The 26584-nt window shown below is 49.1% G+C and overlaps 1 protein-coding gene across 1 annotated transcript; it reads left to right on the top strand.

The window, feature by feature from the left end:
• The first annotated feature begins 7003 nt into the window (after nucleotides 1–7003).
• SFT2D1 (SFT2 domain containing 1) lies at nucleotides 7004–22171 on the top strand. The gene is made up of 8 exons (XM_079939136.1): nucleotides 7004–7125; nucleotides 14588–14674; nucleotides 15253–15335; nucleotides 16466–16547; nucleotides 17496–17531; nucleotides 18914–18972; nucleotides 20473–20502; nucleotides 21967–22171. The coding sequence occupies exons 1-8, from the start codon at nucleotides 7063–7065 to the stop codon at nucleotides 22004–22006; spliced, it is 480 nt and encodes a 159-aa protein (XP_079795262.1). The 5' UTR covers nucleotides 7004–7062; the 3' UTR covers nucleotides 22007–22171.
• Nucleotides 22172–26584: the final 4413 nt, after the last annotated feature.

Genomic DNA, 26584 nt, shown 5'->3' with positions numbered 1-26584 from the left:
GGCTGCCTCGGGATCTCCCTGTTTCCCTAGTGGAGGCCAGTGCTTGCACACTTCGCTGTGCATCACCCGAGGGGCCCGGTAGCGGGAAGCCCTCACTCCAGGGCCTGAGGCTCTACGCTTCCAAAACAGCCCCAGGTGCTGCCTTCAGGGGCCACGAATGTCCAAAGTTAAAATTCACCCTGTGCTGTCTTGCTTGTGTTCATTTATGATTAAATATCATTTCAAAATTAATTTGTAACTTCTTCAAGGGTGAGATAGTATCTTTTTCTTCTCTGAACAAAATAACAAGTACACAACAAATGCACGTTAATCTACTAATTCCTTAAAAGGCAGATTGGGGTTATTTTTAGTTGGATTGTCATTTAGTTGCACTGACACACACCCTTTTTCTATAGATTGCATCCTGGTCGCAGTTACCATGGAACATATTTTAACCATGCGTGTAATACTGCAGTCATGTTTCCATCAGCCGGGAGGGATATAGCAAATGGAGCGGGAGAAATAAATGATCAAAATGCTGGGTTTACCTTTGCTTTTAAGCAAGCAACACCCAAAACTCGTTTATAGCTGGTTCACTCATTCAAAGTCGTGAGAGGGTCCCTTGCTTTGAGGCACTAGTAAAGGAGTTTCCTGAAGACCTCAAATGGACATTAATAGGGTGACTGGAAGCTCCATTTGCAGCAGAGCTGTGACCTCAGCAGGGATTTTATGGCTGACAACAGCACCTGTTGACAGAAAGACAGAGAAAGAGCAGAGTTCTGTTCTTACCTACCAGGCTCTCTGCTCTCTCTCAGGAAACAGGATTTGGGGGTGGCATTTTCTCTCGTCAAGGGGTTTGAGTTGCAAAAACTTTTCCCCTGGGGAATTCCCTGGAGGTCCGGTGGTTAAGACCTGGCCTTTCAATACAGGAGGTGCGGGTTCAATCTCTGGTCGGGGAGCTACGATCCCACATGCCTCGGGTCCAAAAAAGCCAAAACATTAAAAAAAAAAAAAAAAAGAAGAAGTAATATTGTAACAAATTCAATAAAGACTTTAAAAATGGTTTACATCAAAAAATCTTAAGAAAAGCAAAAAAAACCTTCTCCCCTGGAAAGATATAATGCCCAACAAATAATCATAAAAAGAATCACCTTTGTGTCTTTCCTTGGAATAACACATTTGAGCAAAATTAAGAAGCAGGATATTTTCCAAAAGAGCAGATCTTTGGGGGACACACCCCTTCACTCAGCACTCAGTGGTTCACGCGGCTTAGTGTGTGAGAAGGGAGCCTGAGGGTCAAAGCACACTGCACACCACTTAGCTCACACATGGCAAAGGTTGGATCTTCTCCTCCTCAGTAGTGGAGTGAGGCCCTGTGAGCACCCACGGCGGAAGAAATGCCTGGCTTATCTGGGCCGTTTGAACGCTCAGCTGTATCTTTCTAGACCTCACCAGCCCGCTGAAGGGACAGCTACACACAGAACGTGCTCAACACATAACTGTTCATTTATTGACACCTAGGTTTACTTTCACCCCCACAATGAACTTTAGATGTCGTATTGAGGCAAATTGTCTCAGATTCTTTAAACATGCTCTCGTTACTGTTACTCATGTATTCATTCTATAAACATCCTCTGAGCTTCCATCACGGGGTGGGGTCTGGACACGAGGCAGTCTAGTGGGATGACCGACCTCGGCCAGGCAAAGCTGGGGAGAGACTGGTGACCCCGCTTAGGGCTGGACAGAGCATGAGGAGGGCTCTGGGCTCGGACCCCTGGCCACGTCGTAAAAGGTCCGGGAGGGCTCCCCTGAGGAGGAGACCCAGAGGTCAAGTGGGCATCGGCCAAGAAAGGAAGTTTGGAGGAGTTGGGGGTGGGCCTTGGGGGACACGGGAGGCAAGATTTCAAGCAACGAGAACAGGCCTGAGGATGCTGCAGACGCTGAGCACGGAGGCCTGGCTAAACAGGTGGGTCTCCACGTGTGTTTACACGGTGTGCGTGCAGGCATGCACGTACGTGTGCCCCTGTATGTGTTGTGGAAAGAAAGATGTGGTGATGTGTGAGGCTGCAGAGAAGAGCCGGGGCTGGGTCAGGACCAGCTCTGTGCGCTTCTCTAATCTACCCTGCCCTTTGTTATCACCATAGTGCCCTTTACTCTGGGGCTGGAGTGGAGTCCTTGGAGGTTTTTCAGCAGAGGAGTGAGATGAATAGATTTACAATGACCTCCACGCCACGTGTGGAGAACGGCCGGCTGCGGGGCCAGACGAGGGACTGGCTGGCGCTGACGTCGGCCACTTCTGTGCCGTGTGTGTCCTGGGACAGTGGCGCTGCCAAACCGCATGCTGTCTGCCCGCCCGTCTGCCTTCCCCTGGGTGCGGGAGCGGTGTGGCGGTCATCTCAGGGGCCCTGCTGACCCGGGAGCGTGGCGACGGCGCCCGCCTCCTGTTCCAGCAGGACACTCTGAGTGTCGCCCTTATGGCAGGGCTTGTCAGGGCGCTCGCTTTGTTTCCAGGGGTGTGGTCGGGAGGCAGAAAGGGATGAAGGTCTCTCCATCCCCACCCCTGCACAATGACAGCTGGTCCCCACCCTCTGCCTGGGGCAGCCTCACGGCCTTAACGGGCAACCGACTTGGTTCACTCACAAAGCATTCTGGGGCCTCAGTCCTCAAGGAAGAAAAGCTATTGTGCTACATTTTGTGCCCAGCTTTGCTATCATGTCCAGAGAAGGGATTAAGGCAAGCTTATGAGACAGAGTCAAGGGCCCATGATGAACTGTCACCAGCTCTCTCCCAACTCATGGCGGCGGCACTCTTTCTAAGGCCTTTCTAGCCGCTCAGGGGCTCAGATTCAAGTGTAATTTCCTACCTGAATTGTCACTGGAGAGTGTCTGATACATGTTTCTACAAAGTACTGTATGAAACTTAAGAAATGGGAATAGGAAACTTGAGATGTTTTGTATGGTCTTTGTTTCAAAATGCTTAAAATGTTTCCATGGGGAAGGGTTCCCGCAGAGGCTCACCAGGTGTTACCTCTCCTAAGGCCCCCTGGGAACCCAGCCTCTTTCACCACAGTCAGCTGGTGAAGGGGTGCTGGTTTGTGCGTGGGGCCCCTTGGGGGCAGAGGTCTTGACGTGGGATGGAGTGGCCTCTGGGGGGTGGGCTGGCCCTGGGCTTGCCTCCGGAAAGGACCACACGTCTCCCAGGGGGGACCTCAGCTTCCCTGACCGAGGGCTCTGCTGGAACTTGTTGTTGCTTCCTTCACTCGGGCTCCCCTGCGGGCTGGTGAAGGGACAGAGGGAGGGTGGGTGGAGGGAGGAGGGAGGAGGGACCATCGCAGGTGCGGAGACCCCCTCTGGCGGGCCTGGAAGGAAGCGGGGACTCTCATCTCGGGGGCCCAGGAAAGATGTTCTCAAGCTTTGCGTCTCACCACTCGGGACCGCATCCTGCTTGTCCAGCTGCCTCATGTTTGGATAGGCCATTGCCTCTGGAAAGCCCTGTGGCTGAGAAGCAGGAAGAGGAAGAAGTAGGAAGCTCCCGGCCTTTGTTCTAGGATTCTGGGCACGAAGTACAAGCTAACTTCGGGCCTCCTTAGACTGTTCACTAGGATGTGTCAGACAAAAAAAAAATGCAGGGTGCAAATAGGAAGAATCTATTTGGGGTTCTAAGAATTGCAGTCTGGGAGACAGATTCAGGGCAACCCCAAAGGAGTGTTCCAAGGAAGAGAAAGGGTCAGGGGCTTCTGAAGACACAAAGCCAGGAAAAAAGAAAACAAGCCAGGAGGCTGTTAAAGGTTGCCTGGCAAGAACCGTGATCGACAGTCGCAAGTGAGAGAAGATTTGTCCTTAAGGCATCGTCAGTTGTTTTAGGGCAGGGGTCCAATAAGTAGATAGACTGTCTCAAGTTATTTTAGGGTAAGGGTCCGATAAGTGTCTTGCGTTTCTGGCAGGTGCTCTGGACAACTTCATCAGGTCAAAAGGTCAGAGTCCATCCAGGCTGAGGCATGCACGTCACCTTCCTCCGTGGCTTCCTGGTTCCAGGTCACAGAGCTCTCTGAGCAATGATGACTCCGTTTAGATTTTCCTTTCACAGATGGGAAGGGAGACAGGGACCCAGAGCAGACATTAGACACGATGAAACAACAGTAATGGTTAGAATCACAAAACCCAGCATTTGTTCAGCACTTGGCATGTGGTAGGCCCCGTCCTTACACCTATAGTCAATCCTTGTCATCTGCAGGTTACGTTTGATAAAGTCGCTGCAAACACTGGTTTACGAAGACCGAGGCCCCACTCCTGCAGACACGGGTCAGGGTCCTGCGAGCCTCTGACTGCGCCTTCCTCAACTGATCAACCCATAACCTGACGAGGAGCAGGGCCATGGATAAGCTTCGGCGAGTCCTGAGCGGCCAGGACGAGGAGGAGCAGGGCCTGACTGCACAGGTAGGGAGCCTGCCTCCGGCCTCTGGGGTGAACGTGTGTTGGGGCGGGGCCGCGGAGCGTGGGCAGCGGGCTGCTTCTACCTGCACTTGTCTGAAGTGATTCTGTTTAAAAACTTCGTATTCAGTATGTATTATTCATTAATGTGGAACTCACAGACATCAGCGTACAACAGCCTGAATGAAGCTTCTCTAACACATACTTTTTTTCCATAAGCCTTCTTGTGCTTAGGACCCTAGACAGCACTTCAGCACTAGGCTTGGGGGCTATTTTAAACAGTGAGATCACCAAGAAAAGGCACAAGTATGTGAAAAAATGTAGCAGTAAGCAGACCGCAAAAACGGCGCCTGTTTGCAGTATGAGTTGAAAACAAGAAGGCACATCACGGCCTTGTTCCACCCCAGCCGTGATGGTGAGTGTTGGGTGACTCACTTTTCACTGTTCTGCACATGTCCTGAGTGACTGCGAAAGTGCTTGCAAGTATTGATCTCGGGGTTACAAATACATTTTGGCATGTAGGTTAAGTTGTAATATAGAACCCCTGAATGATGAGGGTCGATTGATGTATTATTTAATCCCCATAACAACCCTGCAAGGTAGGAACTATTATCACCTTGATTTTCGCACATCAGAAAGTGAAACAGGAGTTTAGGTTGACTTGCCCCAAACGTCACAGCTACAAAACGGGGGAGCCAGGATTCTAACCCAGGCAGTCTGACTACGGAGCCTAGACTCTTATTCAATCATCTCCATTGGCTTATGGCTTCAGTAAATTTTATGTGGTGTTTTTTAGGAAACGAAGCTTGGCTCATAGGGCATGAGAAGTGAAAAGGCCCAAATCACATTCTTAAATCTTCAATATTCTTTTCTAAGTAAAATTTCTTACACCCAGGTACAGGTTGAAAATCATGAAATTGCCCTTTTTAGGTTAAACACAATTGGACACTGGCAAATCCCATGGCTCAACCTCACATATCCTTGGAAAGCTTTCTCCCCATTAGGAGAGGTATCAGTTTATTTCGTCTTTTTGCATACGCAAAACTAAAGTTACTATACTTCAAAAGGAAAAAATTTAGAGAATGTATAGATGTACTCCTATTATAGAAGCACACAGGTTTATTATTTCATAGCATTTTTTCCGCTCTATTTTCTGATCTTTTTAAGTTAAGGACAAAAGAATAGGATCTCACACTTCAGTATAAACAGGCCAAATATAAGTATTTTCCACCTAAAAGATGCTGAACATTGGACTGTTTTATCAGAGCAAGTGTATCATCTGTGTTTCTACGGGTCTTACCATGTGTTTTCTATCTCATTGAGATTAGATAAAATTCTACTGAAGGCAGTAAGGATGGGCAATAAAAGCCTTTGGGGCTCCACCTTTTAATTGTTACATTTTAGGGAAGGAACGGAGTAGGTGATGTAATAAAACAAAACAGCAGGCATTTCATCACGATCACACCAAACTGGAAAGCAGGAGTGTATTTATGGAAAACTCCTGGATTCTCTGGAATTCACACTGTACAGGAAGCCCTAGTTTCTCATCTCTCCTTAGCAAGGTAGAGAATAAGAGAGAAAATAAGTCACTACCGGCAGACTGAGGAGACGGCTGACTAGTGTCTCCGATAAACCACCTTATCGGGGTTTGGATGCCAGCTTCTTTTATAGCACAGAAAGGGGTTAGAGACGAGGAAGCAAAGTAAAAAGGCCATACGTTTTGCAAATATTCCCTGGAACTGCCAGCCTGAGTGAGGGGATGTGTTAATGTCTTTTTTTTTTTTCTTTTTGGCAGCCATCTACAGGTGGGCGGGGTGAGACTGTCTCCCTGGGAAACGAAGAGAGGATCTTTAGTTTAACATTCAGGCAGAGGGGCAGGCTTCCCTGGGGCAGGCCATAATATACGTCTGTGATTACACCAACAAAAGCGACGAAAAGCAAAGGCTGAAATCAAAGAAACAGACGGAACAGGGAGTCGGATTTAGCTCTTCCCTGTTACACCACCAGCGCCCAAAGCCTGCCCCTTGTCCCCGGACTCCCTTCGAGCGGAGATACTCGGCGAACGGCAGTTTAGAACGGAATCCCTGCCAGTATTGGCACAAGGGCCCCAGCCTTCTTCTGTCGGGCCTGGAAGCGGGTCTAGGGCACGGGGCCTCAGTACTGGACCTGAGTCTGCAGACCTAGACTTCTAGTCCCGGCACTGGAGCCCGGGTCCGCAGGCCTGGACGTGGGCCCAAGGCACGCGGCTTCGAGGACACTCGTGAGGATCCGCGTTCGTGGGTCTATTCATCCAACAAGCAACGGCTGTGCGCACCTCTGGGTCCCGACTCCCGGAGGTCGGAGGCAGCGACTGCTGAACCCGAGCGCGGGAGACCGCGGCTCTCCGCGTCCTTCCCGGACAGCTTCCGCCCCGCGGGCCGGCGAGCAGCCAGCACAATGTGGACGCCCTACCCCAGGCACCCCCGCCCGCGGCCACAGGGCCCACACAGGCCAGCGGCGGAACCCGACGCGCATGCGCACGCTGCTACGGAGGCCGCAAGGGCCGCGCCGACGTGCCGGAAGCGGGCTACCCGGACTTCCGGTCGACCCAAGAGTTTCCGGTTCCGGGTTTCTCGGCGGGCGAGAAGGGCCGTTGCGGCCCAGGAGCAGGGCCATGGATAAGCTTCGGCGAGTCCTGAGCGGCCAGGACGACGAGGAGCAGGGCCTGACTGCACAGGTAGGGAGCCTGCTTCCGGCCTCTGGGGTGAACGTGTGTTGGGGCGGGGCCGCGGAGCGTGGGCAGCGGGCCGCTTCTACCTGCAGAGATGATGCGGGAGGGCGCCACGGGCCTCCCGGGAAGAACTTGGGGCGCTTTCCAGGTTTCCATGTAGTCTACAGCAGCTCACTTTGAGACCCCCCCCCCCACCCCCAGTTTGGCCTTGCGACTCTCAGGAACGTACTTCGCTGCATGTCTTCCTTTCCCAAATAACCCATTTGCCCCCACGCTGCTCTCCCCCCAGCCTCCGCTTGGTTTTCTGCGCCTGGTGTGGACTTTGAACTCGGGCTGGCAGCGCAGTAGCTGTGCGGGTACCCGTCCTGCCAGCTGCATAAGCTGAAATCTTAAAGCTTCGTTGCATCTGTTAGACCCTGGAATTAAGTGAGGTGTTGTGAGTGTATGTTTTTTGGAAGGAGGGAGACTGGAGGGAGAAAAGAAAAAAACACAGGTCATTGAGAAGTGAAATAATACTGAATTAAAAGTTGTCAGTTGAGCCCTCATAAGCGGTTTTTTTAAAAAACAATCCTTGTCTGCGTACTTCACCCACGAGACTTGAAAAGGGTTACTTCCGTTAAAAGGAGGGATAAAAATAGTGCAGGAGGAACTGCTTTATAAGTATCTTTGTCATTTGCATGCAGACAAATTCTTGCCTGCCTGTCACAGAAGTGGAACATTTAAAATGAAACGGTATTACATAAGGACCTTTTATTTGTCCCTTCTCTTGTCCTAACTTCCTTCCTTGTTAAAAACAGCACCTCTTGTGAACAGGATTCTGGACTAGTCTGTGAGGGTTCAGAGACTGAAAGCCAGGCATCTGCTCTAACCAGTTTGGCGAATCGTAATGGTAATACAAGAACCCATAAATGGTAATATGAGAAACGTCCATTAGGCGGCAATGGCTTACCCAGCTCATTTATTTATTTTATTTTATTTTGTTTTATAAATTTATTTATTTTATTTTATTTTTGGCTCCGTGGGGTCTTCTTTGCTGCGCACGGGCTTTCTCTAGTTGTGGCGAGCGGGGCTACTCCTCTTTGCAGTGTGCGGGCTTCTCATTGTGGTGGTTTCTCTTGCTGAGCATGGGCTCTAGGCGCATGGGCTTCAGTAGTTGTGGCACGTGGGCTTAGTAGTTGTGGTGTGCAGGCTCATTAGTTGTGGCTCGCGGGCTCAGTAGTTGTGGCTCACGGGTTCCAGAGCGCAGGCTCAGTAGTTGTGGTGCACGGGCTTAGTTGCTCTGTGGCATGTGGGATCTTCCCAGACCAGGGATCGAACCTGTGTCCCCTGCATTGGCAGGCGGATTCTTAACTACTGTGCCACCAGGGAAGCCCCCAGCTCATTTATTAAACCACTGTTTTATGCTTCACGTTATGCTCTAGGTCTGTGCTATACAAACAGTAGCCCTAGCGACATGCGGCTATTTAAATTTAAGTTAAATAAAATTTAAAATTCCTTTCTCAGCCATACCAGCCACGTTTTAGGTGCTGGGTGGGCAAGTAAGTTAGTGGCTGATGCATAGGACAGTACATGCTTGGGGCATTCCATTGCAGAAAGTCCTGTTAGACGGAGCTGCTCTAAACCTTGGGGGCGTGAAGGTGGTGGTGCCACTTCTCTTGAGCCCACTCTCTAGAGGGGAGAAAAATTATGTAGAGAAGTCATTGACCAAAGATTGGAGTGATTGACTGGAATGGACAAGTGCATTGAGTTCAGAAGAGGTGATCATTTATTCATTCAACAAATATTTTGGCGCCTGCATATGTTTGGCTCTGTTCAAGATGCTGGTGTTATGACAGTGACCAAAAGAAAGGCCTCTCCTACATGGAACTTACATTTTAATTGGGGAAAACAGTTAATAAACAAGCAAATATAAAAATATGTCAGCCAGTGATAAGTGCCATGGAAGAAGGTAAAGCAGGTGGATGAGGTTGGGATCATCTTGTTGTGTTGGATGGTCAGGGAAGATGTGTCTGTTAGGGTGACATTACAGCACAGATCTGAAGAGCACTGGGATATCTGGGTAACCCGTACAAGTAAATATCTCCCAACTCATGCAAATATAGATCCTGAGAACAGGCTCAGCACGTTCAAGGCCCGTAAAGAGGCCACAGGGTGTCTGGAGCCAAGGGCCAGGGAAGCGGGAAGGTGGGAGGTGGGCTCCAGGTCATGTGGGGTGTTGCAGGACACAGTAAGGACTTCAGCCTTTACTCTGAGTGTGCTGAGGAGCCGTTGGGTTTTGAGCGGAGCGGGCATGTGACTGCCTTGGATTTTAAAGGGTCGCCCTGGCTGGTCTGTGGAGAACAGACTGCAGGGGCAAGAGTGGCAGCTGGAACCTGGTCAGAGGACTAGGGTAGTGGTCCTGGGAAGAGACCTGGGTCAGGGAGGTGGGAGTGACGGTGGCTTAAAGTGAGAGTGGCCAGGCTCTGTAAATGGTCCAAGTGCAGAGCTGATGGGTTGGGTGTGAGAGTGCTGCTGGAGGGGCCCGGGTGCCTCTGGTTTTGACCTGAGCTGCTGGAGAGATGGAGTCGCCCTTGACTGGGACATGGAAGGCGCACGTTGGGGGGTCATCTGGATGTTGAGTGAGATGCCAGCTAGCATCTGAGTGCAGGTTCTAGAGCTCATGGGAGGAAGTACTTGAGATAACCAAGGGATTGTGGGTAAGTAGAAAAGGGAGAAGGCCCAGGGTTTGACCTCTGGAGCTTTCAGTGAGGAGCTCAGGAGACTGGGAACCTGGAGAGGGCCAGGTCCTTGGAGCTCAGCAGCTCAAGCAGAGCCACAAATGAAGGGGCTAATTCAGCCGCAGATCACTTCCTGCGATGTAACCAGCCCGGGGCTAAAACCAGGGACGGGGTGGTGATCTGGGGTCTCATGGGGCAGCGAAGGCCTGGGGTCAGGCAGTTTTATGGACTCTGAGGTCGGGGGAGGAGGGCGGTTGGGAGGGCTGAGGGGGATGAGTCAGGAGGAGTGCGTCCCCTGTTGGACAGGGAGCTCTCCTAAGGGCCTCAGACAAAGAGCCTCGGGGCTGGGGGTGCAGGGAGGTGAAAGGGCAGGACCAGCCGCTGTCCTTGCCTGCAGCTCCTCACAGGGGCTGTGGGCCCGGCAGCTTCCCCCACGTGCCTTTTTTTTTTTTTTTTTTTTTTTTTGCGGTACGCGGGCCTCTCACTGCTGTGGCCTCTCCCGTTGCGGAGCACAGGCTCCGGACGCGCAGGCTCAGCAGCCATGGCTCACGGGCCCGGCCGCTCCGCAGCACGTGGGATCTTCCCGGACCGGGGCACGAACCCGTGTCCCCTGCATCGGCAGGCGGGCTCCCAACCACTGCGCCACCAGGGAAGGCCCCCCCCCCCCACCCGCCGCGCCTTTTAACCAAGAGCCAGGCCCTCACCCTGCACTTAGCACCCAGGAGCACCCAGTAGGTATTTGTTGAGTGAATCAGTGAATGACTGACTGAGCAGAGGCTGGAGGGTGAAGTCAGGCTTTTTGTCTGTTTAAGATGGAAGAGGCTTACGCGTGTTCACAGGTTGATGGAAGGGGGTCTCCGCAAGAATGTGGTTCACTGTTGTACACGGGGAGAAAAGCCAGCTGTGTCAGTTCCCTGGGGCGTCAGAGGGCTTGGCCTCTGAAGCAGGGCGGCCACGTTGGCCTTTGCCCCTGTGCTGTGGTCGGGGCCAGGAAGGGAGGGTGAGGGTTCCTAGGGTGAGCTTGGTGTTTGGCAACAGCAAGCGGTGCAGGGCATCCCCACGGGGCTTCCGTGTTCTGTGGGAAGTAGAGGCAGTGTGTCTGCTGACTGGGGAGGTGCCAGGGCAGGAACTGGAGGTTGAAATGGAGGTGGGTTGGCAGGGTCAGGGGGTGACAGTGAGAAGGCAGGTCAACTTAAACAGCAGTGCACTTGGGATGCCTGGCAGGCAGTGCCCAGGGCCCCCTGAAGTTGGCGATGACCTGGTTAGGATGCCACGTCCTGCCGTGTGACTCCACCCAGAGGAAGAGGAAGGAGGGCTTGAGTCATGCCAGGGTTTTGCTGGTGGATAGAGCAGAAAGGGAACTTGCGCTTTTGTATTGAAGTAAAGGAGGGGATAAAGGGGCCCGAGAGGCTGCGAAGCATCCAGGCAGGAGCCCTTGAATCAGTGCCCTGGGGAGGATGTCGCAGCTGGAGAGCAGTGTGGCCTGGACTTGGAGTGATTTCGGGGAGTGCGAGTCCCAGGGTCTCTGAGTGGAGGGGAGAGCAGAGGCTGTCGGAGAGGAGAGAGTGAGGAACAGAAAGGCTGGGCTGTCAACGTGCATGTAGAAAGCACCCGAGACTCTGCTAGGATCTGGGGCAGGACCTGTGGTCGGGGCTGCTGAGTGAGAGAGGATGCCTGGGAGAGTGGTGGGTGACGGCGATGAGGAGCCTCTGAGTAGGGGAGGGGACCCCTGGGGAGGTGGGTCTGGACCGCACTGGAGGGGCCGTGGGCGCCTGCTTCTGTGCTCGCTGTCCTCTCGTCTTTATCTCATCGTCCACCACTGTCTCTGGAGGAGCAGTTCTAGGAATTCCATGTATGCGGTGGTTGCCTTTATTCGAGTGGTGGTGGCCTGGGAGCCAGGCCCAGGTGCCCATGCTGTTCCCTTGTGATGGTGTCCTTCTCCTCCCGGCTTCTCCATCCCCTAGGAAGGCAGCTCGTATCTGTGCCATGGGTTCATTCATTCACCTGTAATGTTGGTGCTGCGGTGAAGACGTTTTCCTCCATTGTTTCCAACTTTTTTTTTTTTAATAAGTTCTGGTTCCAGGTGAGGTTGATTTATTGCAGCAGGAAGAGGGCACCGGCGAATGGGAGAGTCGCTCCTGCTCTCACGAGGTTTATTCTTGGCTTCCTCTTCCTTTGATAACAAATAAGTAAAATAACTGGTGGCCACTTCAATGTGTGTTTCTTTGCTAAGACTAAATTTACAAGATCAGAATAGTTGCTGGTTTTGGCGGGCTCCTTCCTGATCCCGTCGGACAAGCACGTCACACCTACAAGCACATGCTAACGCAGGTCTGCGGGGTCAGGGCTCCCTCCGTCTCCCTCATGGACAGGGCAGTGCCTGGTTTTCTTGCATGGTGGGCACTGTATCATTTTCCCAGTTGGGAGTTAGGGAATCTGTGATTTGTTTCTGTATCCTGGGCAATCTGAAGGGCTTGCGACAGGTCATTTGCTTGTGGATCAAATATTCCAAATTTACAAATGGAAAGAATTTGTTACATGTTTCGATTTAAAGATCACTTGGCTGATGGTAATGAGAGGAAAAATATCTACTATTTATACAAATGACTCTGCTTAATACTGAGTTGAACTTAAGAACAATGGGGTGATTGAAACTTGTAAAGGAAGTAAAAATAGATGCTTCTTCCACTCTCATTAAGTCCTCAGGTCATCGTGTATTCGCACTGACCACTTAGAAACCCTGCTTACTTAGGGTACCGTTTCTCCTTTTTTACAAACCAGTAGATTCCCTGTGCGATACGCAGTCTTCAGGGTTTATTCTGTGCTATGTGTATTCTACCTGATCAAATAAAAATGAAATTTAGATGTTTTTATAGGCAGGTTCATTCTTTGTTTAAAAAACAGTGATCAGTTTTAGTATAAACAGATGACATTGCTGGAAACAAGAATGTCTGTGGATTAAAGCAGATTTTAAAAAATATTTAAAATGTGTTCAAAAGTGATGGATGTTACATTGACAGAATCTTTAGTTGTTTTTATCTGCTTTTCATGCTGCATAAGGATTCACAGATCAATCTATTGAGGTAAGGAATTTTGAGCTTTTGCATATAGAACTTTGTATTTTTGCATCATTATTCTTGAAAATACATTATAAGCATGTGGTCTTTTAAGTATATGATAATGCAAGTTAATAATAATTTTGGAATATAAATCCTTATTGTATATTTCTAGTTTCTTGAAACATCTGTTGTTGATACTTTTTCAGCCTTGTTGGGAAAATGAGTTTTAATGGTGTACCTAGTAATGTAAATGTGTGCTTACCATTTGCAACAACGTAGATGGACCTAGAGAGCATTAAGCTTAATGAAGAGAAAGACAGATACTGCATGTTATTGCTTATATGTGGGATCTAAAAAATAAAACAAATGTGCGTAACAGAACAGAAGCAGACTCACAGATGCAGAGAACGAACTAGTGGCTACCAGTGGGGAGAGAAGGGGGAGGGGCAAGATAGGAGGAGGGGGTTAAGAGATACAAACTGGTGTGTATAAAATAGCTAAGCAGCTGAGATGTACAGCACAAGGAAATATCCCCGTTATTTTGTAGTAACCTTAAAGGGAATATAATTTATAAAAATATTGAATCCCTGTGCTGTACAGCTGAAACTAATGTAATATTTAAATAATATAATAATATTGTTAGTACTTCAGTTACACTGTACTTCAGTGAAAGGAAATGTGTGCTTAATCGTTACTGTGTGCCGCATCATAGTGTGACGTGTGTGGAGTGCGGCCCCGTACAGTCTGGTTGGAGTCCACGTGACATGCGGGGATGTTGTCCCCCTGCAGTTAATTCGCGTGCGTTTCTAATAACGGTTGTGAGGACGCCAGGGCTTCCGTGACTTGTAGCTGAGGTTGTCAGATGTGCCCCGTGGTAGACGCTGTGGGGGCTCCCCAGGTCCCAGTCACTGGGTGGACGTGCCCGCCGCCCTGCAGCTCACAGCTGTCCTCTTGTGCTCGCGCTGTAGCTCCTGCAGCAGCCTGGGCCCTCCGCCCTCTGCCTGCAGCCAGCCACCAGCTGCTGGGAGGAGGGTTCCAGAAGGGCGGCCTGGCCTCAAGCGGCACAGACAGTGAGGTATGGTGTTCACTGAGCTCCAGCTGCAAGCAGGGCCTCACTTGTCCCTCCCCTTCTCTGTCCAGCTGCCCTCCCTTGCCTGAGGGCTCCCCCCCCGCCCCGCCCCCAGAGAGGTTCCGGCAGGACAGTCCCCGTGTCAGGCTCTGCGTGTAGGGACTTTGCCCAGATGCCCTCGGACATAGAGATGTTGAGAGAAGGTGTGTGTCTATGAGTCCACAGGTGTTGACCTGTCAACATTTTGCCCGTCTTGTTTCATCTTTCCCCTACTTTTCAATCAATGAGTATTTTATAAGGTATCTCATAGCTTATGTCATTTCATCCACATCAGTGCTTCTCCTGTCCCTAACAGGTGAGAGCTTTCTAAAACCGTATAACACAATAATGCTGTTATCTCACCTGGCAAAGTTAACAGTGACTCCTCAGGACCGTCTCATTCCCAGACCTGTTGATATTCCCCTTTACGGCCATGGAATCGTAATGTTCTTAACACTACAATGTGCAAAGTAAAACAGATTCATTGTCTATATTAACATGAAGCTTTGCTTTAATGTAGTATAAAGCATCAGGTCGGCAAGTGATGATTTAAAAACACGTTCTAATTCCCCTTCTTTCCCCAGGTCCTGGACGCCTCGTCCCTCAGTTTCAACACCAGGCTGAAATGGTTTGCCATATGCTTCGCCAGTGGCATCGTCTTCTCTATTCTTGTGCGTTAAGGCTGTATGTTGCTCCGTAATTTCTATTTTGTGTGAGACTGATCATTCCATTTAGTCCCAACATGCAGTCCACTTTATCTGGACTGTTCTGATGGGACATATTTAGTCCCCTGAAATAAAGGGGTAGAGATCAATAAAAAGATGCAGAGATTAATATTTTGGGGGGTTTATGGATTGTTAAAATAATTTCATTTAAGAAAGATCAGTGTGTATTAGGAGAGTTGCAGTCAGTGATTTAGATGTGATTTAGATTTTTGACTTGCCATTTATAAAAAGAATACTTAAGTAGAGTGAGATTTACTCAGATGTATAAAGAAAGTTATGTAATGGCTCATTTATATATACTTACATGCAAATAGGCAGAAGATTCAAATTAGCAAATAACATTGAAAATTAACTACTTTTTAAAAAACTATATAGAGACTATATATTAACACATTTATACATAAACTTTATAATATATGTATATTCTATTATTACTGTTCTATTATTACTGCAGTAGCACATTTATATTTTAATCTATTACAGTGGTAAAATTACTTTTAAATAACTATAATATCTTAACTCAGGGAACTGGATTACTGTGGCTTCCTGGTGGCATAAAGCTTTTTGCAGTGTTTTATACCCTTGGAAATATTGCTGCCTTAGCCAGGTATGTACAGAAGTTTGGCTTCTCAAAATATTTCATTTGCTATCATTATCAAAATTTTCTTTTCTAATAGGGTATATTTCTGTAGATCTATACATACTGTGAATTCAAAATTTACATTCATTCAATAGATACTTAGACTCCTGCTGTGTGCCAGCTGCCATCATAGAGTGTTCATGGTGGGAATAGCCAGCATTTGGAGGTACTTACTGTGTGCCAGGCCCTATCCTAAGTGTTCTGTGTCTGTCACCCCATTTGTGAGGTGGGCACTGTTATCAGCCCATCTTATAGCAGGGTGTAGTAGCATGGGGCGGGGGGGTCACTCCCCGGGGAGGTGCCTAGTGAGGTGACCAGGCCTGGTTGCCACCCGAGAGTCCTCCGGAGCCCCGGCTTGTAGCTGCCTCGGCGAGGGGACCGTCAGATGCCCAGCCGACCAGCGGCGGAAGCAGATCGGGGGTGGCAGTGCCGGGCCCAGGAGTCGGACAGGGCCACACAGTGGCAGTGACTCTGAGGACTGTGCCCTGGGCGCTCAGGGAGTCCCCCCCGGGGGCCTTGGGTGCATCTCTGGGGGAGTTGATGTCTGTTAGCGTAGTTGTCACGTTTACGAGCTCTCAGCTTTCAGAGGTGAGCTCCTGCCTCTTCAGGGACGTTCTGCATCAGAGGTGCTGCCCAGTGCAGAGGCGTGAGCCGTGGCCAAGCTCGGTCCCGTCTCCTGGGCTCGCCCCGATGCCCCTCCTCAGACCGCAGCCTGGAAGAGGCCTGAGGGCGCAGTTGCACACTTTGGCCCTCAGACAGTGCTTGTGGGGCTGTTCTCCCGTTACGACGGGGAGCGTGCGTGGAGGTGAGGAAGCAGCGGCTGAACTGGCACCAGCGGAGAGCAGGCTGCCTGGTCAGCCTGGGCCGGCTCAGCGGTCGCGCTCACCGGCACTGGGAGTGATTTGTGAGAGGCGTTCCTGTGTCTCAGAAGACAGAAGGAGTAACGCTTCCTTCTAATGTTAAGGAGAAATGCAACAGACTCAGTGAGATTTTCTAATTAAACTAACATAGGATTTCTTTTCTTAAAAGTACTTATTTTTACACAGCCGGACAAGTTAATAGCTCCCTCTCTCATTTCTTTTATTCGTTTCAAATAGTACATGCTTTTTAATGGGACCCGTGAAACAACTGAAGAAAATGTTTGAAACAACGAGATTGCTTGCAACGATTGTTATGCTGGTAAGTAAATAATGACACTTTTAAAAAACTTTTTTCGAGTTTTTTTTTTCTTTTTGCATTACTTTGTGAGGTACTAATGTTATAATTCTCTTGTTGAATATGACAGTCACATTCTTCAGGCTGTGTGTTTAAAGAGTTTGGATTTGTAGCATTACCTAAAATGATTGGCTGGGTGAATCCTGTGTTCTTTTGTGTATTCTAACAGTGTAGCTCTGTGTATTGCACGTGAAAATGAGAGCTGCATGTATTTCATTTTCAGGCCCCATGGAGCACCTTAATGGACCCCTGTGTGTACTTTCTGGAGGGTGGGCCTGGAAGACGGGTCACTTCTGGGTCCATATGAGGCTTCTCAGGGAGAGTTGGCTTAATTTTGGTGGCCTGTCACCTGGCCTTTGTCGCTCCCCCGTTGGACTGTTACACAAATACCTAGGCCTCTGTCTCCACGCCTGCCCCACTGCTTTCCCTGCCTCTCCTCGTCTCTCCCCTGCCTCCTCTGGGGGACATAGCTGTGGAATGACAGTGCAGTCTTTCTGTGTGAAATCATTATAACAGGTTCCTTTGTAAAGCTAAGTAAAACAGAACTTACTGTACAGGAGCGGTTGTACTGAGTCCTGCGGTGGCGGCTTGAATTAGTAAACGTTAGCGCAAGCATTCATAAATCCATAACAACAGCTGCTGTCACTCTCATTCATTCTTGAAACAGTCTCTCTGTTGGCTTAGTCAACGGGTGATTTATTACATGCTTTCAGTTTACCAAGGAATATATATTGCAGCAGTCACAGACTTTAAAATAATACTCAGGGAATATATAAGGACAGCTAGAGTAAGGGGTCTCATTAATTTTGTTCTCTAGTGTTTTATCATGCAAATGAATGCAGAATAGTGTATGCATTTTTGTTAAGCTTTGGAAAAGGCTCAAATTGACGATTTTTCTTTCCTTTCCTGTAGTTGTGTTTCATACTTACCCTGTGCGCTGCTCTTTGGGTAAGTTACCTCAACCATATCTGTTTTCTACTAACTGTGTGGCCCCTCACCAGGTAGACTGTCATCGCACCATCATCTCCAAGGAGCTCAAAGTCTGGTTTCTTAAAACCCACCAAAGACTGGGTGTCCCTAAAACCTAGTTAACAGCTAGGCTTGCAGTGGATTCTGCCACCTAAAACAGACAGAAGTGAGCTCGTGCTTGCGTCCAGGTCAGACTGGCCCCTCTCGCAGGCCCAGGGCCGTGAGAGGCCCTCGCTGAGGGTCTGCGTGCTCTGTCAGCTGGGCTGATATCCTCGCTGTGCTGTGGCTCTAGGGTGGGGGGTGCATCGTGAGCATCAGGGTGTCCACACAGTGAGGAGAAAGGGCCGGAAAACAAACCCAAACAGATTAACACAGAGGGACAAAAGGACTTAAATTATTCTTGCAGCACTTACGGATGAGGTGAACGGCTCCTCATTAGCCTTCAGAGAAGTTACTTTATTACAATTCAGTTTACTCGTCGATGCTCCTGATTCTGCATTACGTTTGCTTATTGTTCCTTATCCACCTCCAAAGGGGTCTGAGGAGGTTCTTGAGCTCCCAAGAACACTGCGCACTTTAAAGAAGATGGGGTGGCGTACGACACACTGCAGAGACGTTCATCAAAAATGTTCTGCTTTTAATTTTGATGATTTAAGGACCGGACTTTAGTTATGCAAGAATGCACTTAATACATCATTTCCCAGTGATAACTTAAAAGAATTTTCGTAAACAATCTTCGCATTTCCCTATGGAAAATTGATTTCTGGTTTGGAAAGGTCCAGCAGTCTGTTTATAAGCAGTAGATTAAAAATAAGTGAAAAAGTAAATAAATAAAAATTTAAAATAAAGATGGACAAGAAATTCTAAAAATAGATCATTTTAAAACAACTGTGGAAACTTTATCTTACATTATTCCAGAAGATCACAATAAAATACAATTTTAGTTCAAAAAATAACTCAAGAAAATGAACAAGTGTGAATGAGAAAGATACGTAAATTCCACATAGGATACAGATCTAATAACCAAGTGGGTATTTTAGAAAGGTTAACCTTGACTTAAAGGACCTAACATGAGAGAGAGTTAATATTTTCGGCCTGTGCACATTTATTTCATTAATGTTTAATGCCATATACTTAGCAGCATTTGAATAAATGGAATCAGAGGATTCTAGAAAGAAGATACAATTTATAGATATGTAATTCTCCGATCTCCTGAATCTTAAATTTGTCATACTGGGATTTAATGAAACAAGTTGGAGCTATCGTTTATATTTTTGAAGGGGAGGAACTGAACTTGCTTGTGAAAAATATTTTTTAAAAAGATGTTTACCTCATTATTTCCTTGTCTTTGCTGTTGTCAGTGGCATAAGAAGGGGCTGGCCTTATTATTCTGCATATTGCAGTTCTTGTCAATGACCTGGTAAGTCTTACACTAAATAGAAAGTTAAAATTTCCTAAGCAGTGCCATGCATTTTGTTCTGAGCCTGTAAGCCTAGGAAGGTCATTGGCATTTTACCGGGTCAGGTAAGCCTGTGCCTTGGAGGGGAAGGGCCTCCTGAGAGGTCAGGTGCCTGAGGTCTGCAGTGTGTCCTGGGGGGCCTAAATGTGGGAGAGCTGAGGAGAGTTGGGGGCTGTGCTTGCCCAGGCACACAGGGCTGCGTTCACTTCTCTAACGTGTGAAACAGAAATGCAGGAGGTGCCACACGAACCCTGAGGTCCAGGCCGAGCCACAGGATGAGCCCGAGGGCACGGCGGGGAACCACTCACTGCCTGGTATTGCTGAGCACCTGCCGAGTGAGTTCGTTCTGGTGCCGACTCCTCAGCGAGGCTGCTCTGCCCTTGCCTCTCCCTGAGGCGCCCTCCCCTCTGAGCGTTCAGTCACACCGTCCTTCCTGATCGCTCCCTCCCCAGGCCACGTTCAGGTCCTGGGCTGACGGCCCAGCGAATACGATTGAGTTGAATGTGCCCTCCTTGCACGCTCCCGCGTCAGACCAGAAAGGTGTTCTTGACGTACAAAATATTTCTACGAGTGTTTTTCCTTTTTCTTTAGAGCTCAGTCTTGTTTGCTTCCTTGCAATCGTCAGTAAACCCCTTCCTGACTTTGCTGTTTTAAATTTCTCCTTTTTGATATCACCCAATCTGAGATCAGTGGTTTTTGTTTTTTGTTTTTTTGCGGTACGTGGGCCTCTCCCTGTTGTGGCCTCTCCCGTTGCGGAGCAGAGGCTCCGGACGTGCAGGCTCAGCGGCCATGGCTCACTGGTCCAGCCGCTCCACGGCATGTGGGATCTTCCCGGACCGGGGCACGAACCCGTGTCCCCTGCATCGGCAGGCAGACTCTGAACCGCTGCGCCACCAGGGAAGCCCCAGTCTTTGTTTTGATGCTGTTGCTACCTTTCCGCTGATGGAATGTCAACAGATGTTAAATGCAGTTCTCTACGTGTTACAAAAGAACCTTATGATGTTGTTTTACTCTTTTTCAGTGAAATGTGGAAAAATTTAAATCTTTGTTATTTTCTATTAATATGTTGCTTTTTATTGTTAATCTGTACTTCATGATTGCTTTATCCCTGAAGGAGAGTGCAGTTTATTCTGTTATTTTATAGTTTTTATTTTTAAAAAATAACTTGAAAAGGGTAATACAACAGGCTTTGTATTACAGCAGGCTTCAGCAGGCATCAGAATCAGAGTTTTTTAAAAGCACATTGCTTACTGAGACGCAGTTTCTCATTCAGGAGGTGTGGGGGGGCAGGCATCTGCGTTTTTAACAAGTTCCCCGGTGATGCTGTATGCCGTCAAGGGTCATACTTTGAGAATCACTGTGCAGTAGTCTACTGCTTCATTTTTTATGGTGTTAGAATATGGCCATTTGGCAAAAAGGAAAACATCATTCAGTTTCAACGTTCTTGAATTTTTCTTGCAGGTATAGTCTGTCGTACATCCCGTATGCAAGGTGAGCTTGTTTCAGTTCTGTCTTGTTTCTGCTCCTCTAATGCTCTTTACACAGATACGTGAATTTTAGTAATTTTCATATTAAAATGTGATTTAAAAGGCTGATTTTGGTTGACTTTGTTCCCAGAAGGAAACTATTTTTTAAATGAGTGGAATAGAAGCTTGCCATATCAAGTAAAAAACATGTTGAACAGATGTAACAGGTAGGCTAGGAGTGTACTTCTGATTTACCACCTGAACATTTGCAGTTAGTGAATTTTGGCAAGAGATTCTAGATCCTTCCGCGACTGCAAGTATTCAGTAAATAGGATATGGAGACTTCAGCAAAAATAAATTCTACTTAAAAAAAAAAGAAAGTTAATGAAAAAATGAATCTGATATAGAAATGTTTGTTTTAAGCCAGTAGAAACATATTTATTCTGTATGTCAAGAGGTAATTGCCCTTTGTATATCAAGAGGTAATTGCTGCTTTCTTGTATCTTTTCAGAGAAATGTACTAATTTAATTATGGAGGAAAAAACAAATACTTAATTGCAGTCTTAAATCTGACCGATTTGGAGGAATATTCTGTTGAGGCACAGCTTTGTTTCTTTGTGAAATTTGGAAACATAGGTTGCATATGAAAAACAGCAGAATTGTATGCCTGATACGAACAGTGAAGGAAATTGATAGCAGTTCTATTTTTATTCAGTTTCAAATGGATGATTCTTTTTGATGAACACCTAAAAGGAGAAAAAGCAAAGCAGGGTCAACTAAAGGAGAGCAGGCTTAGAACAGGAGCGCAGAGGTAACTAGCCAGTCCTCAGGACCTTGGCTGGGAGAGCTCTTGCTGCTTCTCAACGAGGGGAAAAGGTGCCCCAAATGATGTCCACTGCAGTAGAGCTGGAGCTCACAGCCAGGGCAGGGCGTCTGGGCAGTGACCACCCTCCCCAGAAGTGTCGGGCCCTGCCCTTGAGAGCAGCATGCAGTCTGTCTGTACATCTCCAGTCTGTTGGTGCTCGCCTTAGCAGTCCGTATTCATATAACAACAGTTCAAACTAACTGTTGTGAAGAGACACGTGAAAGGCGAATGAGGTTTTTCACATGAATTTTTTTGGAATTCTTAGGGACACAGTTATAAACGTTCTGCTTTTTAAAATCCAGTTCATTGTTTCTTTTTAAAAATACTTTCGTTGTTTTGGGTATTTACATTTATTTCTTCATAATAAAATTAGCATATGTGTTGTTTAAGATTTTGAAATAAATACCATTTTAGCAACTAACAAATTATTTCCATGTCTCAGTTCTTGATTTCAAGTGATATTCAACAAAGTTTTAATTATGGAAAGGTACTGGGGGTTCCGCTGAGTTCTGACGGGAAAAGGTGATCGTGTATCGTGTGTTTGTCTCTCGGCAGGAATCTTATTGCAAGTTCACTCTGGAGGCAGATTATTATATTGTTTTTCCTCTTTTGTTTTTTCACCAGGGATGCGGTAATTAAATGCTGTTCTTCTTTGCTGAGTTAAAAATCAGAAACTCTTTGAAAAGACCATTTGAAAGCTGATGTTCTGTTTTTGGTGAAGTATACTTTTCCTGATACAGTAATCACTCCAAAAAAACAACTGCACTGACCATTTAAGACCATTTTGTATACTGATAAAAACTACATGCTAATTAAACTGTTAAATGCTTGTGATGTTAAATTCATTTTGTGTCATTAAGATGCTCTTCCAGAGATGAGATTTTAATCATTGCCACTTGTAAATGATTTTTAGCCAGTTTTTTTAATCTTTTCTAAACAGCATCTGAGATGTGTATATTTAAGGGTAAACCTATGCTGCAAGATATATTCAGCTTTTTTGGTGGTTTTAAAATGTCTACATTTTAAAAATATCTTTTTAAAATAAAAACTTTAAATGTGAAAATTTTTATAAGCTAAAAATTGCTAATTATATGTAATAAAAATAATATATAAATCTTTATAATTTTGAAATAAACCCACACTTGGGAAAAACATTTTCTTGATCAAATTTATGTTTTAAGTGGGTGGTACATTGATTCAGTTGAATAAAATTTAGTTTGGGCACTTATGCAATCTTTCTGCAGAAAAACGAGTAGGATACAATCTCTGTCCTGATAATGGGGCTGAGCACAAATCTGTGAAGGATGGGAGGGCCGAGTAACAGTGAAAGCGTTTATCCATCAGTGTGCTGTTCAGGGTGCGAGCCCGGACACACAGCCCGCCAGGACGGCCGCCCGAGGAGGCGGGCAGGCGGGGCGGAGCAGAGGAGCGAGGAGGGCTGACCGGCCAGGTTGGGTCGGGGAAGCCGGCCGAGAGGAAGGAGCCGGGCCGCCGAGGAGGGAGAGCCTGCGTGGCCTGCGCCAGCTCGTCTGCAGGGAAATGGCCCGGGCCCGGTGCCGGCACCACACCTCCCTGGGCAGAGGGAAGGCGGCCTCGGTGAGGAGAGCGGGGGAGGACGGGCTCCCGGGAGGGTGCGGGAGAAGGACTTGCTGAGTCGGTGAGGGGTCTGCTGGGGACCAGCACGAGGGCTGGGCTGGTGAGCAGAGAGCAGACACACCCCGTCCTGGACGGGGTCCTCGTCTCCAGTCGAGCCCACTGTTGGAGTCATGCTTTAGAGCCATGTGTCCGCAGAGCCGACTGGAAGCCCGTTGCTGTGTGGGTGCAGAGGATCCCGGGACGGTACAGAGCAGCTTCGGGTGAAGACGTGCTCCGTGGAGGTGGGGTGTGGCCTTGGGACGGGGGGTGGGGGGGGGAGGGTCACTGAGTCCGCTGAGATGGTGCGGGAGGGAGGGACAGAGCCCTGAGACAGCCGGGCTGCGGCCCCTTGGAGCTCTCCGGCTTCACGGGGACCCTCTGTCCAGCCAGGTGGCAGCAGTGCAGATGCTCCTGGCGTCCCCCCCGTAGCTGCTCCGTGTCCCCCTACAGGGGGTGGGGGGACAGTTCAGTGAGCTTCAGAGCCTGTTGGCGTGGGTGGGACACGGTGCACGTGTGACCCCTGCAGGAAGGGACGGCGTCCGAGGTCTGCCCGCGCCGCGCTGGACCCTGCCTTGCGTGGAAGTGTGGACCAGTCTCTCGTTACTTGCAGAATTCCTCATCAGACTACTTGCGGCAGGGGGGTTCCCCTTGGGAGGGGGCCTGTCGTGGTCGGAGGTCCGATCCACAGCAGGATCATCACCAGAGCGGCCCTCACCTCCGGGTCACCGCTGGCCCTGCGGCCAGCCGGCAGTGCGCACGGAGAGCACGGCGGCCCGGGCACCTGCCTGCGCCTCCCTCTCGGCCTCCCCGAGAGCAATTCGTGCTGCTGCGGTCCCCTGGCGGGTCCCTGGGGAGGCTCCCCTCGTCCCCACACGTATGCAAACCTTGGAGTTCCTGTGTCCCATCGCTTTTGCCCGCTCCTCAAAGGCACTCCCCCCTGAAGTTACAATCTGCCATAACCCCTGAGGGGCCTCCGCTTGAGGCCGCGGCAGCCGTCAGGAGGGGAAGCGGGGCTCGGTGACCTTCACCAAGACTGCCCGCAGCTTGGCCACCCTTTGGAGGACAGCGTGTCTCGAGCGTGGGGTGGCCCTCCCACGTCTGGCTATTCGAGCTTGGACAAGGTGCTTACCTCTGTCAGCTTCCATTTCCTCATCTCTAGAAAATGTCTAAACATGGGGTTCTACCGGTGTTTCCCTGGCAGGACGGCTGGGAGGAATAAAGGAGTGAGCAGTGCCTGGTGGCAGCCTTCTATACACGGACCATTCAGAAAGCCTGTGGGCATCTGTTGGAAAGGCTGCTTTACACTCATCTCTGCGAGCCTTTGGGACACAGTGCATTGTACCCGAGGGGCCCCAGAGTGACCCTCAGGACTGCGGGAGGGGACGCCCAGCCCCACAGGCCCGAGGGCGTCACGATCGCCGTTTAGGAGCTTCCGCGGGAAGCGGTGCCAAGGGTGTCCTGTTGGAAATGGCAGCGATGACAGGGCTTTGGGGCGGCCTCTCAGGTCCTGGGGCGTCAGTGGCTGGCGTCCAGTCAGGAACTGGGCTGGGAGATGACGGGCCCCGTGTGGCAGTGTCCACAGAGGACCCGTGGGGGTCTGGGAGAAGGACCTGCACCGGAGTCGGGGTGGAGCAGGGCGAAGAGACAGCAGCTCCTGTTTGCAGATCCTTCATCTTCTCTGTCCCCGACTCGTGTGGCCCGGGAAGATGGGGACTTCGCTCTGTTCTTCTCTTCCCGTGGTAACTAAGCCATGTCTTGACATATGAACCAGCCGTGAAGACATCTGCAAGGTCACTTAAAATCACGGTCTGCTTCTACAGAGCCGCTTTAAGGCTCTCGTTGCACCTGCAGTGCTGCATTGGGGGTACGGGACACGCACGGGAGTCGCGGCCCACCTGGGACTGTCCGCGTTAAAGAGCGCCGTCCTCGGTGGCCTTCTCGCCATCCCTAATTTAGGCACTTTTCTTTCAAGTGAATGATTTAAGGAACAGCTTACAGCGAGGTGCTTCTGTGGGGTGAGGAAGCACATCACGCCACCTGCCTCTCGTGGAGACTGTCTAGTGCTTGTGTTTAACGTGTCATGGGGTGCGTGGAGGTGAGCAGGGGTGCAGTCACACAGAAGGGTTCCGCCCTGAGAAAGCACGCTCACCTGCGGGTAATGTGGGCGGCGAGGCCCCAGCGAGGCACGCCTGCCCAGGTGACAGCAGTGGTGCCTCCACAGGGCTGCTCGGACCACTGCTCTTCTGTCCTCCACCCGCATTTCTTTCACTCCACCAGGACTGCAGCCACCTAACTCCATTTCTCCATTCCCGGAAGCATCTGCTGGCCTGGGGTTTCTAAGAAAGCGTTCATCTGCACACACGTTTCAAGCACAGGATAAATAAGACTGACAGCTGCTGCTTCTCCCTGCCCTATGGGAAGACTCTAAGTACATTTCATACATCTAAAAACCTGAGCTTTGCAAGAAAAAGGGGTAATATAAACTGAAGGCGTATCATTTTTAATAGTACAGCTTGTGACTTTTCTTCCTGTATGATCTCATGTTTTTACTTGCTTCCCTTTTTTCCAGGTTGTTACAAGAAGGAACCAAGTATTAAGTTTTGCTTTCAAAGAGGAGGACATGATGATGGTGATGGTTGGCGATATCAGAGAGGTGTTCCTTGTGCCGCCTGGCAGGCAGTGTAGCAGTTCTCAGTGTGGCCCAGGCCAGCAACATGCCTGGGCATCCCGGAGACCTTTTCAGGGTCCACTTTGGTAATTACCCCGACACTGCACTGTTCACTCTACCGTGAGTGCACAGCGGAGTCACGAGGCTGTGGGCGTGCGATCGCACAGGGATGGAGCACAGAGCCCGCCACTCATCTCTGACTTGTTTTAGAAAATATTATCTTCATTAAATGTATTATTAACCCCTTTTTTTCAAAGTCTCGGTTTAAATTCTTTTTTTTTTTTTAATCCTTAAGCCAACTATTTTTTTTATCATTAAGTTATTTTTGGCTGTGTTGGGTCTTCGTTGCTGCGCGCGGGCTTTCTCTAGTTGTGGCGAGCGGGGGCTACTCTTTGCTGCGGTGTGTGGGCTTCTCACTGCAGTGGCTTCTCTTGTTGCGGAGCATGGGCTCTAGGCACGCGGGCTTCAGTAGTTGTGGCTCGTGGGCTCTAGAGCGCAGGCTCAGTCGTTGTGGCTCGCGGGCTTAGTTGCTCCGCGGCATGTGGGATCTTCCCGGACCACCGCTCGAACCCGTGTCCCCTTAATTGGCAGGCGGATTCTCAACCACTGCGCCACCAGGGAAGCCCCTCGGTTTAAATTCTTAACAAGGTTAACATCAGTAGATAGAGGCCACAGAACAGAAGCTCTTTGGGTCCTGAGAGTGTAAAGGGGTCTTGAGACCCACTGGCGCTGAGTGGTGAGCGTGCTTTGGGCTCTCACTCCCTGGACGGGTATCGCCCCCGCCACGCTCTGGGGCTATTTGGGTAAACCTTCGTTTCTTCATCTGTAAAATGCAAGTGTTACTGCTGCTTCTCTCATAAGACTCTCAAGAGGTTTCAATGCAGTAATCTCGATAAAGCAGATTATTATCTTAATGATGGGAAAAAAGAAAGACTAAAG

Source organism: Stenella coeruleoalba, assembly GCF_951394435.1.
Source record: "Stenella coeruleoalba genome assembly, chromosome: 12".
Classification (NCBI taxonomy): domain Eukaryota; kingdom Metazoa; phylum Chordata; class Mammalia; order Artiodactyla; family Delphinidae; genus Stenella; species Stenella coeruleoalba.
Note: the sequence above shows the minus strand (reverse complement) of the source record. Positions and strands in the feature narration are given on the sequence as shown.